This window comes from Macrobrachium rosenbergii, chromosome 9, assembly GCF_040412425.1.
Source record: "Macrobrachium rosenbergii isolate ZJJX-2024 chromosome 9, ASM4041242v1, whole genome shotgun sequence".
In the NCBI taxonomy this organism is placed as follows: Eukaryota; Metazoa; Arthropoda; class Malacostraca; order Decapoda; family Palaemonidae; genus Macrobrachium; species Macrobrachium rosenbergii.
The window spans coordinates 41,353,681-41,370,813 of record NC_089749.1 but is presented as its reverse complement, the minus strand read 5'-3'; the positions used below and the strand labels follow the sequence as shown (position 1 = coordinate 41,370,813).

The 17,133-nt window shown below is 36.7% G+C and overlaps 1 protein-coding gene across 8 annotated transcripts in view; it reads left to right on the top strand.

The window, feature by feature from the left end:
- The window catches only part of Rich (Guanine nucleotide exchange factor subunit Rich), a 256,565-nt gene extending 243,352 nt beyond the window's left edge, over positions 1-13,213 (top strand). For all 8 annotated transcript variants that reach the window (XM_067108968.1, XM_067108971.1, XM_067108969.1 and 5 more), the window contains one exon: positions 12,205-13,213. In XM_067108968.1, coding sequence (XP_066965069.1) covers positions 12,205-12,667 — 463 coding nt within the window. In that variant the 3' untranslated portion in view covers positions 12,668-13,213. The remainder of the gene's footprint in view (positions 1-12,204) is intronic.
- Positions 13,214-17,133: the final 3,920 nt, after the last annotated feature.

Below are 17,133 nucleotides of genomic sequence, written 5' to 3'. Positions count from 1 at the left end.
ATTGAACAATGTTAATGTTTTTGAAGTACACATATTATCTGGCAGTTTTTACCTTCTAACACTACAAATTTGACATTGCTTACAACACTGAAAGTACTGCTTGCAGAGCTGCAACGAAAGTTTGCTGGTGCTCTCTCTCACACACACACACTAAAATGTGCTCTCTCTCTCTCTCTCTCTCTCTCTCTCTCTCTCTCTCTCTCTCTCTCTCTCTCTCTCTCTCTCTCTCTCTCACAGGCTTTTGTACTTTTTTAACCTTGTGCATGTATTTAAGTTTGAAAAACATAAACTTGTTGTTTGTGATGTGTGGCAGATTTTCTGTTTGTTGGATTAAACATGATGATCCACTTGCATAGTGGGCTGATTAGTAAATGTGCCTAATTAATCATCGTTTTTTTGTGTTGGGAGTTTTTTTTTTTTTTACCTTTTTTCATCAGGCTCACATGTATGCCATACTTAGAGAAATTGTAGATATTAAATGCACCTAGAGAAATTGTAGATATTATCTGACCACTGATAGGCTTAGAAATTTTTTTCCTTGATTGTTCAGTATAAAATTATATGTTATACTGCTGGTTATGATGTCTTTTTGGAGCCGAATAGTTGTATAGCATCACAGTCCCTTATCTGAAACCCTTGGGGCCAGCTGTGTTTCAGTTTGTTTTTTTATTTTGGAATTGAAGCTTCATCATTGATGCCCTAGCACATTTTATTATCAACAAAAACATCTGTAAAACAAGAAAATATACTGCATCAAAAGAACCGTATTTAACTAAAATACTTGTACTGTATCTTATTATCTTGTGTATCACGTAACGTTAAAAATTTGCGCATTTTCAGTCAGTTATACTAGGCTATGCTTAATGTGCAAGTTTCGTTCCAGTTCAGGAAGATTCTGTTGATATTGCTTGTTACATCAAAGTTAGGTTTGAATAATTGATAGTCCTAGAGAAAAAAGTTCAGTAGGCCAAATGCAAATTGTCGTACATTGAGCCAGGCTTACCAAACTTTTAACTTATCTGATTATTCATTACTATTTTATATATATAATTAATAACCACTTACTAGTTCTTGTACACTTGGCAACTAAACTAGCTTTTGTTCATTGAATTTCAATTTTTCTCTTACTGAAAACACACAATTTTGCCAAATTTACTGTAGAATATGACTATGAAGTGCAAATTATATCATATAAATTAAATCTGCAAAACAAAAACATTTTGATACATAATAACACCAGATATGTCTGGAGTAACCAGAATTTCTCACAGAAATTTGTTCATAGAGATCTGGAAGATCAAGAGGGGATTGTTGGTCGTGTTACTATGCATCACAACGACAGTATTTACTCATTTTCCTTTATGAACAGGACTGTAATTGCATCGTCATAAGTGATAATGATAATTGATCTAGTTTTTACACATTTATGTTTGTATTTCAAATTGTTGCAAGATAGTTGGCGTCAGTGGTAATAAATGTTTTGACAGTTAGGGTAGGTTGAACAGATCTAGTAAAGTTCGCAAGAGTGTTGTGTATGATGTGAGGAGCCTGAGAACTTCAGGTAGGAAAACACAAGTCACTGGATGTTACCTGACATATTGACTGTCACACTTTGATGGCTTTGACGTTGACATGGATTGAATGCTAGCTGTTTACAGAGCTACTGTCATAGAAAGGAAATCTTTATTAAGGTTAAAATAGCCTGTTGACTCAAAGAAATTCTGGCTGTGCTCCCATTACAAGCATTTTAAAGTTAGCCTATATCGTACACCTAACATGGCTGAATTACTTGTCACAAAACCAAAAGATCTCCCATAAAATTAGCACTTCTTAGCACGATATAAAACCATAAAGTAGGAATGGCCAAAGCCTGTGGTTGAATTTTTCTACCTTTTTACAGTCCTTGAATGCTACAGAGCATGTCGAATCAAATCAAGAAGCATGAATTTTTCAGAGAATTAATTTGAATACCATAGTCACTTCAAATTCTGTCTAGTATAGTAAAGCACAGTCTAGGTGGCCCTACCACCTGGTATCCCAGGACTCTGTGGACAAACTCATCACTCTCCTCCCCTTTTCCCATCACAAGTCCACCACAAATCCTATAACACTCAATTTCTTAAAGAAAATACAGTGAATTAAGGCTATAAATAAACCTGTGGTATATCACTCAATCTCCCAAAGAAAATATGATGATTTAAATAGCTATAAATAGTCGTACATATACACAAAAGGCAAACTGCTCTCTCTTATATTGCATTCATTCCTATTTTGTTCTGCACTATTTTCCTTGGATACTTCCCAAACTTTGAAACATTTTCTCTCATTATTTAAGATCGTGTCTCCAGTTTCATGTGAATTTTGCTTCATTTTAGTGTCATAACTTCAGTTATGAGTAAGGTTTCATGGTAGGTTTTTAAGAAGGATGATTGATATTCTACCCTGAATTTTTGCTGTAAAAGCAACTTGAATGCATAATGTAGGGGTTTTTACTGTGTTCAAGTATCAGTGATTATAGGACTTTTGTAGAATCTTTATGGTTTAAAGTTACAGGAAATCTAAAAAGCAACAAACACTGTGACTTTGAAACTCCACCCCCTTTCTAGCCTTGCCAGATATGGTATTATTGAACAATATGTGTCCCATTAAGAAAAATGTCACTTAACTTTTTCTGGCAAGTAAACAACATTTAAATAAACAACAGCAAGTACTGACATAAACAGCTGACTCAGGAAACAGCTGCATGCTGATTTTAGATATTGTAGCTATTGCACATTGATTAAGAGTCAGTTTACAATTATCACTTCTTAAGCTTGCTAATTCTCAGTGGTGACTTCCATAAGTAAAAATAAGCTGACTTCCATAAGTAAAAATAAGCTGAGTTTTTATTCATCCTTCATGCAGTGGTGTTAATCTGTTGGTTGTAACCGCAGCTGAAGAAACAATAATGTTTTAGGCTGCAAATTATTTTGGAATAGATGAAAACAACATCCAAAACTGGTAAAATTGGAAATTTAATCAATTTGAAATTTACTGTATTTATGAGTAAAGGTAAGCTGCATTTTTTTATAGCATAGTCACTGTTTCGTCCTCAAGGAGTTACCTTCCATGGTCTACCAGAGCTCCATGGTGACCAAATTAATATCAAAGAATTTTCTTTTAGTTGGTCTTTTGGCCAGGTATTGTGTCGTAATGATTAACATTATAACACATGATGGAGTATATAATGGACGCAAAGATAAGAGGGCACTTTCCCTTACCTTTAGAAAAGCTGAACCCAGTTTTTCCCATGTCAAAAGAACCTGCAAGAAAGAGAAGTGACTATTGCACGTGCACATCCGCCCTCTTGTTTACAACCAGGCTGTTAAAAGACCAAGGAGCCATTACTCTCTGTTTGGTCTAAAGTGAATGGTTCACGTTGTTACCAGGGCTCCGAAAAAAATTCAACTTTTTTCTCCGTTTTAGTATCAAGGATTATGGAGACATCAAAAATAGCAAGATATATAAGCACTCAATATTAACTTCCAGTTAAAAGTTTTAGTTTTAAACTTCTGGAATTTATATAATTTGTGTGTTAAGCCGGAACCTGGCTCGTTGATTGCTAGCCTACCTAGTTTCATACAGCGTTGATTGCTACCTAGTTTCATAAAACGAAAATTGTTTTGAATTCTAACTAAATGTGTTAACTAAAAGAAATGCTACACAACTTATTATTAATATGGGAAATCCTTTCAGATGATACAATGTCTATAAGAATCTAGGCAGTAAGTAAGAATAATTCAGACTAGATTAATAGTGGATGTTGTCTGTAGCCTATGTAATTGGATTATGTATAAGTGGCCTAGCTTAGACCGAGGACCCTAGGATCAGATAATAACAATATCTGGCAAAGTAAATCGATAGCCTAACAATGAGGCTACATATTAGTAAAATTTTATGCTAGGCTCTGACTCCTTAGCATTATAACCTTTACCACCTTGCTGGAAGTTGCCATCTTAAGGCTTCCAGAACATCCCAGGATAATTTTTGCTGCTGAGACCAAAAGTCTTCTGAAAACCCGATGGAAAGCACTCTTTGACTTCCTAGAATGGCACATAAAATTGCGAATGGAAGCATTGGAGAGCTCCATCAAATCACTCTCCAATGTCACTGCATTATTACATTCTAACCCCTTCTGTAAGGACCTGTTAGAGGAGTCTGTTGTCGCTCAACTCAACAAGCATGCCCACTAACAGAATTGTACAGTTTATGCTCTTCTGGGAAAAGAGGAATTCAGGAAACAAAGAACCCAAAATTTCCCTTTACTCAACCCCAAAAAAGGGTCACTTTGATAAAAAATCATATAATCCTTCAGTCACCCCCAAAAATTTTTCATCAAAAAACAGGTAGGTGGTCAGAAGGGACAATTCTCTGCAAAGGGACAACAACAACTTCAAGGCCATCCTTTTTCACAAGGACCAAAAACCATCTCATAGGGGGAAAAAGGAAAAACAACACCTGGAATGTCTATCAAAGGTGAAGGCAGAGGAGGAGGCAGATACCAAGAGGAATTATATTGGTTGGGGGTCAGCTTTGATGACATCACAGACAATGGAAGTTTTTCATGTGGGGGGACAGTATTATTTATATGTACAGAAAGGTCCTGTTAATGGGGCCTATAGAGAAACTTGCGTATATTTGCCACCATAGAGAAACTTGCATATATTTGCCACCAAGTATGTCTCTTCAGTGTCCTCAAAGGGGACTCATCCAAAAGAAGAGTGATCCTCAACCAATCAACATTGAACAAGCACATTGTTTGCCGAAAGTTTTGGATAATTACCGTTGCCTAAGTACATTGAATCATTTCAAAAAGGGACTCGCACAGTTTCTATGGATCTGAAAGATGTACACTGGCACATCCTATAGCCATTCCCTCCTGCCCCTTCCTAAGGTTCCGAATAGGGAAAGATACATACAGATTCAAAGTCATGTCCTTTGGGCTAAACATTGCCTAAAGAATATTTTTCAAGACTAGCAATGGTATTCATTCGAGATCTCAAACAAAAAGATCTGGGGGCCCACAAGAAAAGAGTGCTTGTAAAACCTAAGAGCAGTGGTCAACAGACTACAGTACAGTCAAAAGGTTTTATTATAAATTTGAAAACATCCTGCCTCACGCCCAGCAGATACTTTCAGTGGCTGGGACTGTGTTGGGATACTCTTCACGCCTGTTGTCTCTCCCCATCAGATTCAAAGCAGAATAAGGCAAGTCCTCAAAAGGTTCCTTGCACAGCCCAGAGTTTCCAGATGGCAATCAGAATGTATGATGGGCCTGCTGCAGTTCCTGTCAGTAATAGATCCAATACATAGATTGCAACTAAAAATGTGAACAAATTCTGGCTATCGCATGCAAGAAAAAAGATACGAGACAGACCTCATCAAAGGATTAAAGGAGTTGGGGAGATACTTTGGCCTTAGATTTGGAAGGAATCTCGGGTGAAACAGGTCACCTTGACTCCTCCATCTGTATGCGTGACAAACTCATAGATGCCTTGTTGACGGGTTGGGAGGACATTGGGAGGATTGTCAGGTGGCAGGGAGGTGATCAGTTACTCAGGAATTGTTATATCAATTTCCTGGAGTTAATGGCTGTCTTTTTGTCTCCCAAAAAGTCAAACCTCCAGAAGAGAGAGAACATAACCACAATATCCTACATCAAGAGGTCTGGATCACATTCACCTCCTCTCAATATGGTAATGTTAGCCATCCTTTGGATGGTGCAAGCAAAGAAGTGGCACATGTCTGCAGTTCACCTCACAGGGGGTCTCTTTGTAATAGCAGACTCTCTATCAAGGAAAATGACAGCCTCAACAGAGTGGATGTTGGACAACCACTCTTTTCAAATAATAGCCAACATGCTTCCAACAACCGGAAGTGGACCTGTTCACCACATACTAGAATCACAAACTCTTAATGTATGTGTCTCCAAACCTGGACAGTCAAGCAACAGCAAGAGATGCCTTCCTTAAGACTGGAACAAGGGGAGGACGATAAATTTTCCTCCATTGTCCCAGATTTCAAAGGTTTTGAGCAAACTAACCTTCATAGGAATAGTGTACTTAATATCCCCAAATTGGCCAAACAGGCATTGGTTCCTATTACTTCAACAACGGACAAAAAGATCAATTCCACTGTCGTCCGCTGTTCTATCTCAGACAGTAGGAGGGAAAGTGTCTCCTTTCTAAGCCGAGACCTTCATGTATAGATTTTTAAAAAATATTTATCATGATAATTACTCACTCAACATTGCTAGGTACCAAGTGCAAAAATTACGGACATCTATCTTGCATTACCAGTCCGTATGGAAGATATGGTTAGATTATATCCATACTGAGAGCCCAGTTGAGATTTTTATAGAAACTTTATTTTTCTTATATACCCTTTTGAAGACAAATGCCTTGTGGTTACAACAGTCTTAGTATACAAGGCTGCATTAACGGAACCCTTGCTTTATGGATTCGGGATTGACTCCAGTATAGAAGTTGTCACTTCCCTTCTGCAGTCTTTTGCTCTACAAAGGCCCACTCCCGAAAGGCTTCCAATTACTTGGTCCCTGAACAAGGTGCTTAGACTTCTATCAGCCCCTCAATTCAGTGGACCCAATACAACCACAATGCACAGGCTACAAAAGTGATCTTCTTGATTGCATTAGCATCAGGAGCTCATACAGTATTAGTGAACTGGGTTCTCTTAGATGGGGACGATGCATCACACAAATAGCTGACAATCAATTATTATTGTCCCCTGGCCCATCATTCCTGGCCAAGAATGAGGATCCTTTAAAAAGGAAATGCATTCTTATAAGAAAATTCAATTTAGCAGACAAGACATTATGCCCGGTTCAAGCACTTAAGGTTTACCTAGATGTCATGGCAAACACCCCAGAAGTCCTGTTTTCCTACACCCTAGCACAAACTAACCACTCTCCCTACAAAGACTGAGAATGTTTGTAGTGTTTTCTCATTAAAAAGGGAAATCCACACTCTTTCCATAGGTCACATGATGTTAGGAAAGTAAGTACGTCTTTGGCCTTCTTCAGAAATGTCTCTTTCGAAGAAGTCTCTGAAGGTACAGGGTGGTCATCAGTTAAATCATTGCCACATGTTCAAACAAATTTGACTACACTGTGTATCAGTAGGTGGCATAGTTAGTCTTAACCCCTAGGTGCTGCGGCAGAAAACCAGTGGTCATATTGACGGTGAGTATGCTAACTATCGCTGGGAGAGGGGCGACAGTACTACAACCAGACCCAGCATACTTAGGTAAGCCACTGTAGAACTACATCCTAAAACGTAAGTTAGTGTATAGTTTCTTGTTCCTTTGTATCAAAACCTGAAGAGTATTTGGAATAAAGAATGGGACTTGAATTCTGGTGCTTTACCTTGGACAGGAAATGATATTTTCTTTTGGGTGTTGGGATTAAAAATCGAGAGCTTAAGCCTTTTTCGTCACCTGTCAATTTCTTTGTAAAGCTCCTTGAGGACGAAACAGCAATTACGTTATCAAAAAACAGGTTTTGACGTAGGAAAAAGATATTTTTGGTAGCCACTGTTGAGTTCTCAAAACCTCCCACTTCCCTGATGAAAAGGCATGGGATTTGGGCAAGGGATCAACCTGCATTGAACAACAGAGAGTAATGGCTCCTTGGTCTTTTAACAGCCTGGTTGTAAACAAGAAGGCGGATGCGCATGTGTAATAGTCACTTCTCTTGCAGGTTCTTTTGACGTTGGAAAACTGGGTTCAGCTTCACTGAAGATAAGGGAAAGTGCCCTCTTATCTTTGAGTCCATTATATACTCTATCATGTGTTATAATGTTAATCATTACAACACAATACCTGGCCAAAAGACCAACTAGAGAGAATTCTTTGATATTAGTTTGGTCACCATGGAGCTCTGGTAGACCATGGAAGGTAACTCCTTGAGGACTCAACAGCAACTACCAAAAATAGGTTTTTCCCATGTCAAAACCTGTTTTTTACCCAGCTTTTTTAATTTATGATAAAAATCTATCTCAGAATTATGCTTCATTTAGGAATAGTCAAGTCAAAATAGGATTTGACCCCCAAAAAATTGCTAGAAAACATTTTTTGGTTATTTTGGTTTGTATGGGGCTACTTTAGTACATCCCAAAAGTCTACCAAATTTGGTCAACCGGAAAGTGGTAAAATTACATAATATCCCAGATGGCTGCCGATGAACAATTAATGAACAGCAAACTTCTAAATGGCTGGTTTTAGACCCCATAAATGTATTACAAACACATATAAATATGATAGCTAAGATTCAAATGAGATAATGATTACATCATTAGACAAGCCTGTGACGTAATATTACGCCATAATGACGTAAAATGTTGATTTGTAGTTCGGGACAGTAAAAATTGCAGTAAACCCAAATATTGACCCCTCATAATTAATCTGAATGAAAAAATACCATGGGTACCAGAAATTTGAAAGGCCTCACCCTCACCCTCATGATCATACGTCACAGTTATAAGCCATGCAATATACACTACTTGTCATACATGGTGTCAAACCTTGTAACATTTGGTTAATATTGACTTTCGATGAACTAAAATATGACATCCCATAGACTCTGATAAGTTATGGATTATGATTTCCATGTGACACAAAAGATAAACACATGACGTTAGGGACCATCTCAAAATCAGCTGATGCCACACAAAACTTAACTTGTTAGTCTCTCCATTAACCCCTCCCCTCCTCAAGAGACTAAAACGCCAAGGTAAATTGGCATAATGACCTCTGAAAGAATACATGAGTGATGCCAACAACCTGAACAATCCTCAACCTCCCCTCACCCTTAGACTAACCGAGTTTAGTCTTCTGCTTCATCAGTTAATTATGAGATGGTCCGGTATTATGACATAATTGCATAGCGGAAACACAACTTAAACAGAAAGTTAATACTAACATCAACCAATTTTAAATGCCTTTATGCCAGTGTTCTGCTCACAACATTGTGGTTTAAAATACAGCACTGTCTGCACGGTTGTCATCAGCATCTGCGTCAGGGTCCCCTGTACATTCATTATTTGGGTTGAAACAAGATCGGCTTGGCAAGGTCCACATGCGGATGTACATGGAAGACCGCACTTCCTGCAACTACAACGTGTATTACAACAGCCAGATGTACAGTTACAATGAATCACTTTAAGTAGCCTTTCAGGAGCTGGCTTCTGGTCTGTCATAACTGGCAACAAAAGCTATCTTCCTGTTTCCAACCCCAGTTCTTTGGGTCCATCATTCCGTCTTTTCCCATCCACACAATGATCTGATAAAATGTGCGTAGTGAGTGGTACTTGGCAGCAGATACTGTTGGCGGCAGCTTCTCGGGTTTTACAAATGACTTTGCAGATGATACTTTTTTCGCAAGCAAGGTGTTTCGTAGGTTTGCCAGGGGTGTCCCAACTTTTCCTCCATACAAAGAAACAAAAGTTTTGCATCCAGAATCAACAATCGTGGACAATTCCTGATCTGCTGTGGTGAAGACTGCCGCACATGACTTAATGACAGAGTCACGTTTGATCAATTTTTGAAATAGAGCCTTCTTACCAATACCAAAAATTCTTGATGTGCTGTCACAACCTGTAAACGCATGTACAAAAAGCAACTGCCTGGAAACTTCACATCCTAGGAGTTCTTTCAGAGAACAGATATCGTAAACATACTTAGATTTCAGTTTGTCCGATCGAAAATAGAGCTTTTTGCTTTCCCTTTCTGTATAGTATAAAAGTAGAATTAGAAGGTCCGTGTCTTCTCCAACTAAAGTTGTGTCTCTGTGTTTTGCAGATGCCACTGCAGCTTTGACAATGTCAACATCTGCATCTCCATGTGCATGGATAACTTCACATCCCCTGTCTTTCAGTTTGTCGCAGATCAGGTTGATCATCTGTTGTTTATTGCAACCATTAGACAAAAAGTCCTCCATTCTCCCTGAAAAAACAGTGTTGAGTCAAAACGCACCACTTGGTGTGATTTACGTTGTCGCCTCTGGTGTTCATTGTCCTTGATACTGGGCTCACCACTGTATCCATCAAAACTACGGTAGCCATTCCATACCTGGAAAAAGTGAAATTGACATATTCTTCAGCAATTTTGCCGTAGCTGATCCCACTTTTCCATGATAAGCGATGCAGGAGAGATCCTCCATCAAGAACAAAATGTTCAGATTCAGGTATCGATTCTGTAATCACAGCATTACTAGAGGATTGACTCACAAAATCACGTAGAGCCTCGGCCAACTGAGGCTTGTCTGCTTTCTGAAAAACGTGTTTGGCTTCAAAAAGAGTGGGAGGATATGGACTGAGTTCATAGTCCATAATATCCTGTAATGTTAAATCCCCAGCTTGTGACACAACAAGAAATCTTTGAAATAGGAGTTCAGGATTGATCACTTGATCGGCATTAACTTTCACTGACGAAGAGTAGCCAAGAGTTTTGACTTTATCCTTTCGTTTAAAGGAATAGGTAAATATTGGCTGGCCGATCATTTTCTGTACTATCGCTTTGCCCACAGCTTCATATTCATGCACATTAACATCTTCATTGGCCACTACCCCAGTCACAACATTTCTTAATTCAGAATCTTTGGAGAATGGGTTGCAGTCAAGAAGTTTCTGCAGGAGTTTCACACTGTCTTCTTGATCTCTTTGTATCCTTGGTGTTGTTGATTCTTTATGTTGCTCACTGGAAGTAAATGATAGTTCTGTGAACTCTTGCATCGCAAGATTGTATGTCGAAAGAGACGGACGATGACAGTGTCCAAATGGTCCTGACATCCTATATGTCTAAGTGAATCTGAGTTAAGATAAAATGAATACTTAAAAAAACAGGCATGTTTTGTGCAAGTCAAGGAATGAAAACTAAGTCCGAGGGTCATTTCAACACAGCGGCCATCTTGGAATAAGCTCAATTTTGCCCGCTTTCAAGCCCTCCAATTTTGGTAAACTTTTGATGTATAGTTGTAGAGACACAGAGGAACAAAACAAATGAAAAGGCATTGTTTTGCCAGTTTGGACTAGATTTGAGGACAAATACTTCCCTATGAAACCGACAAAATTCCATTTTGGGGTAGGGTACCCTCAATGCACCCCCACGGCATGACCACACCCAAATAAAAACCAATTCCAATTGAAAGAACAAACTCAAAAACATAGGAAAACATTCTTACTTTATTTGTTTTTGGGTGAAAATGACCGAGTTATCGATAAGGAAACATATTCAATGAATTTTCAAATTTTGGCGCCCATCTTTGAACTGACCCAATTTTACCCACTTTCCGGTAGTCCAATCTTGGTAGACTTTTAGTATGTTAATCTACAGATATCAGGAAACCAAAAACAAGCAAAAACAATTTCTAGCAATTTGTTGGGGTTGACCCCCTTTTTTTCATATTTTGACCCGCCTAGAACTAATGGCAGTGAGAATGTTGGTAGTACTCAATCAGCTATCATTTAGCAGCACATGGCAATGATGATGGTGATGAAACTCAGTCAGCTGATGATTTGAGAATGGACTTATTACCAGACTGCAAATGTTACATGTTTGCAATATCCTTATTTTATATTCTAATACTGTGATGATAATATATGCAATATGATTGTATATAGGAGGTAAAATAGATATTAAAATTGTAATTTTTTTAAGTACAACTGTAATACAGTACTGTATTTGACATTTAAAAGTGGAAACTTCCCTTTACAAAAAAGAATGTTGGTTTTGAACTTTTTGGATTTTAGAATCATGAATAAAGAATTGTAAACCTGTACCCTAATTAACAACTACAATTAAAAATTTTTCTGTCGATGTCACTACTGTCATCAGAATATCCACTTCTGGAAATCAGATGACATCATCAGGACGTTAAGAATAAATGAAAGATGAAAATTGGAGTAAGGTAAAGTTGAAGAAGTGGGATAGCTAAGTGGGAAGAGACCAAAGGGAACAGATAAAAAGTAAAAGACAGAAAGCAGTGCAGCTGGGCAGGAGGGCCATTACAAGGAATCTAAAGTACCATCTACAATGTGCCACGTCATAATAAATGAAAGAGACATGGGTATCGCCCAACATTATTTCATGCATATCAGCAGTGGAATGTTGATGCAAAAATAGTTAAAAGTCTTTGTTTTCCTTTTTTAGTTTGGGTTATCAAAACTTTCTTGGAGCAATAATGGGGCAAGTGAAAGTTTTGGAACGGTTAGCCAGTACTCGTGAAACATCAAGGACTCCCAGTCCTCCCTCTTCCCGTCCTCCCTCTACAAGCCATGAGTCCGAGCCCTCCCCAAGCCAAGATTCTATTCTTAGGTCATCTGTGAAGACGACACCCCCTCCGCCATCACATCAGGCAAATCAGCAGCAGCCCCTTCTGCCAAGCCAGCAGCTACAACAATCCCCAACGTTCCAACAACAGCAACCGTCATCGTTGGCACCGCTAACAACAAATGTCCCAAAGATGTCTCTCATGCCCCGACAAAGTTCAGGTACTGTAGAGACTCTTCCAGAAGAGGCATCATTTGATTCATCTTCAGAAGAATTAACAAGTAGCCAGAAAGATTTACCTGTTATTGAAGATGAAGGAAGTGCTGCTTGTGTCATAGCCTAAACCTGTTGGAAAGATGTTTTAGGGATCGTTTAGGTTCAGTGTTAAAAGACTACCATATTGGTGATATGTGAGTGGTAAGGTTACAGATTTAGAGATAATGTTGGCTTTCAATTATGTGATCTGGTAACCTTTCTGCTATGCATTTTCAAAAGGTAATGATGCTCTTAGCAAAGCTGAGGGATAAGAGAGGAAGGGCATGAATCTTGTCCATCTTTTGATTTGTGCGATGGGATCTAGGGTCCAAGAAAGTAGTGTTACTTTTGTATATAAAGGCAGAGATTGTATATTTGACAAATTTTTAATGAGATTTTTATTTATGATAGATTTGTATTTATATACGGTAAAGTCATTTGCAAAGTATAATCTTGAACACACTACACTTATAAGTATCCAGAACAGACACCTACAAATGTTTGAATGGTTTTATTCATATTTCTATAACCCTTACAGCAAGATATGTGATGTTTTTGCAATATAAGAATGCAGTATTGAAAAGTTGTTTGTTAGTATGGTAACATATATATGGTATAGTTAAGAAAAAGAAAATGTTGTTAAATTGGCAGATAGATTCCATATTTATTTATTGCTTTGAGGAATATGATATAAAGTAATTTTCATAAATATAGTTACAGTTTTAAGTTGTTGTTGTCCTGTGTTTCTGTTTGAAAGATTTGTGAATTTGTAATGAAGCAGCGGGCCTCCCTACTCCTGGTTTTATTGTTACAGTACAGCTTTTGTTATATGTACTGGGCTGAGTCAAATTTCTGAAATTTTAATATTTTCAGTTGACTGCTGTTTATTTTATCAGTACTTGTGCACTATCATTGTAAATCAGTTTAACAGCCTCCGAGCCACATTCTGGACTCTCATAGGGAATCAAACGATATCAGAAGTGATTTAACCACAGTACATTCCATCAATTCTTCCGTTCTGAAACCATTGAAGTTTAATTGTTCACCATCGTAGATCCATTACAGTATTTGCATTTCCCATGGAAAATCTAATTTCTTGCAACTCCAGGATAAGTGCAATGGTCATGGAAGCTATTTTTGTCTTATTCTCTTTCTTAGCAAAACCAGTGTTAATTGTCTGGTTTGATAGTATTTTTTTCAAACAACTCAGGAAAAATATGATTGCTTTAGTTATTTAAGTAAAAGATTTCAACATCCAGTTGATATCGTTTAGTTATGATGAAGTTGTAACCATAAAATGAGCGTATATGTATTACCTAATATAGGCTCATCTTAATATGACTGAGATCTGTTTTGGATGTTTGAGATGAGAAGTGGCTCAAGGTACCCCAGGAAGTACTCTTACATTACTATACAAAATTACTCTTTGTGACTTCTTCACTTCAGATCTGGAAATAAGATTAAATGTAGGTGATGAAATGCTTTAATTCTCTATGATCACAGGCCAAAAGATGGAAGCAATGAAATGGTGACAGAGTTGAAATTTTCTTTACAACCCTTGATTATTTTTCATAATTTATTTTCATTGGTTGTTTGAATATTCATATACCTTCATAACCTGGGCTTTAGGATTTATTTGTGGCCCAGACTTTCTGGTCTGCAGCATAATGTACTGATCCTTAAACTAATTTATATCTAGTGGAGGAGGCCTGACCAAAAAATTATTGCTGATCACACAAATATGATATTGAGTGTTGGATATAAGAGCATACCTTGAGATGTTCATTTTCAAAATTTGGATATAAGAGTTTCTTATTGTAATAATCAAATACTGTAATGTAAGTTCTATTTTCCAAATCACTGATTTGTTTAATGAAACAAATAAAAACTTACTTTTTTCACAAGTACTGTACTTTATTGTGAATAACTGCAAAAATTTGAATCATAGTATTCGAGTACTGCTTAAGTCTGTTGTTATGTAAATAATACCAGATGAAATAACTTATTTTTTGGGTCGGTATTAGTATCATATATTCAGCATCACTTCCCTTTGTACACAGTTTTAATCCTTCCAGTATGATTTTGACATGTACAATTATCAACTTTGTTGATCCTGAGTACAGGTACATTACAAGATATAATGTTGCTCAAAAGATGTTTGAGATTTGAATTTACTAATTACAGTTAATGTATATGCAGTTTGTGCAAAGTAATCTTTAATTTACTTAGTGTTTAAATGTGATATTAAAAGGCATTATGGTTAAATTTTGCTCAAAATTAAAAATTTGGTAAAATTGTGTGCAACAGTTTGAATAAAGACGACACTTACCAGTTTGTGTTGTCATTCCTAATCTAATTATAAGAGTCCATAAAATTAGTTCTTGATCCTATATCAAAACTTCTAAAACTGATGATAATGGGTAATAGATAAAGAAGCTACTGTATTTAAGCAGTGTCTTTCAATTGTATTTGGCTCTTCATTGTAGAATAACTTTCTGAAGTAAATGAAAAATTTTGAATACTTGTTTGTCCTTTATGAAGCTGCACAGAACTGTAATTTTCCTCTGACATTTATGGTTTAAAATGTATTATCAGAACAAGGAATGAACAGGTGTCAAGTTTGCTGTACTTTATTTTCTCCATATCTTCAATCTGCCCCTTACTGTGAATGGTAAAAATTACTTAAAATAATTGAAAATTTTTACACTGACAAAAATATTTAGTATTTAATTTTTCTGTCTGAGTATGAATTTGTCAAAGTAAACTTGCTGGTTCTTTTACTGAATGGTTTCCTGCTGTGATTGTAGCATTTCACCCTCGTGTAATCAAGAAGTTGCCGTATTTTATGTACAATTTATAGGCTTTTCATATACTGTAGACAGTATTGACATGCTGTTTGAATCACATCTTGAAAGACCAAGCATTTTCCTCCTCTCTGGGAGTCTTCTCTTAACATGACATAATATTAGCTATTCATTACATGCCCCAACCGTTTTGCCTCTGCATGTGGCATTTCTTGGGTATGAATTTGAACTGACACCAAAGTGGAGGATAGAAATCTTACTGATATTTGTAGCTTCATATGTGTTTTGGATATGCATGGGATTCGTTAGTTCCAGTTTTTTCACCAGTGTATACAGAAATTTTAAATTTTTGCTATTTAAGTGGCTTAAATCTCATCACAGTTGATCTTGGTTTTCCATAATCTGTTCCCCTTGATCTCTTGAAATACCTTTGCATTCTTATGTTGAAGTCTCAGTATTTTCATTTTACGTGAGATAATTTTTCTTTGCAATACCTCATCCTCATGCAGCAGTCAAGAGAAAATAGATACTTCTGCAATCACCTTCAAATTTGGACTTATGTGATGTTTCTGTTTGTTGTAGTATCCTCTGCCACAGAGCAACATAAATATCTTATTTGTGCATCATGTCTCAATAGTGATAGTAAAAAGTATAAATAGAATCTTCATGTGTATGATGGTATGACATTTGTTTGCAGCAAAGGTTACTTTTACATATTCATAAATTTTGTTCATTGTCAAAATGATAAAATTATTGCAGTAATAACAGTTTATACACAAATGGAGTTACCATTTATTGTTAAAGAAGGACAGTAGTTGTGGTATTGCCATGAAAGAATGTGAAGTTTGACATGATGCTGTAACTTCAATATTTGCTTACCATGGTATGAGCAGTTTCTCTGATGGTTATATTCGGTGCACAAAGATCTAATTTCATTAAGTAATGATTAAGGGTACTGTTCATGAAATGCTTCCCCAACTGCAAAAGAGATTTTAGGAAGGCCAATGATCCATATTTATGAAAGAAAGTCATTTTTACATTTGCTGCCTTTCTGTGGTCTGTTTACCCTGCTGTGCTTCCAAAAGAGTCAAAGTTTCAAGGGTAGTTGTGGGAAGAAAATATTTGAAGGCTGAGGTACACGATTGTATGTGATGTTAGCATTTCCTTCTTTCTTATAAAGCAGAATACAATATTTCATATTATAAAAATTAACTTCTTGTTATTTTACAACTCATTGGGAAAAGGGCATTGAATCTTTGAAATTAATGATAAAACTGCATGTTATCAAAAGCTCAGTTTTAATGTGACTATTTCTTTTTTTTTGGCATTACATAAGCTCTAATTCTTGGCTAGTAATTTGTAGTTGTTAGAGTATTCACACCTCATGACTTGCAATCACCTTTCTCTCAACTCCCTTCCGTAAAATAAAGAAAGCGCATCTGCTATTCATGTTTTCAAGAACTGTTAACTTTTTACTACGGCTATACTGTGTTAAAAAGAGTGTGGTTTTACATGCTGATGGCTGTAGATGATTGTATTAGGTTTATTGCTTATACACTTTTTAATACATCATATGAAAATATATTTATAATGAGGAAATGCTGAATTTGATGGAAATATTGTGGTTTCATCTGTACACCAACAGTTTTTATCTTAATACTCCCTATTAATGTGAAATATACTGTGATATGAAAAAGTTACATTTTGTGAGTTTATCATCTTTGATATCATTAAAGAAAATTTTTTTCAG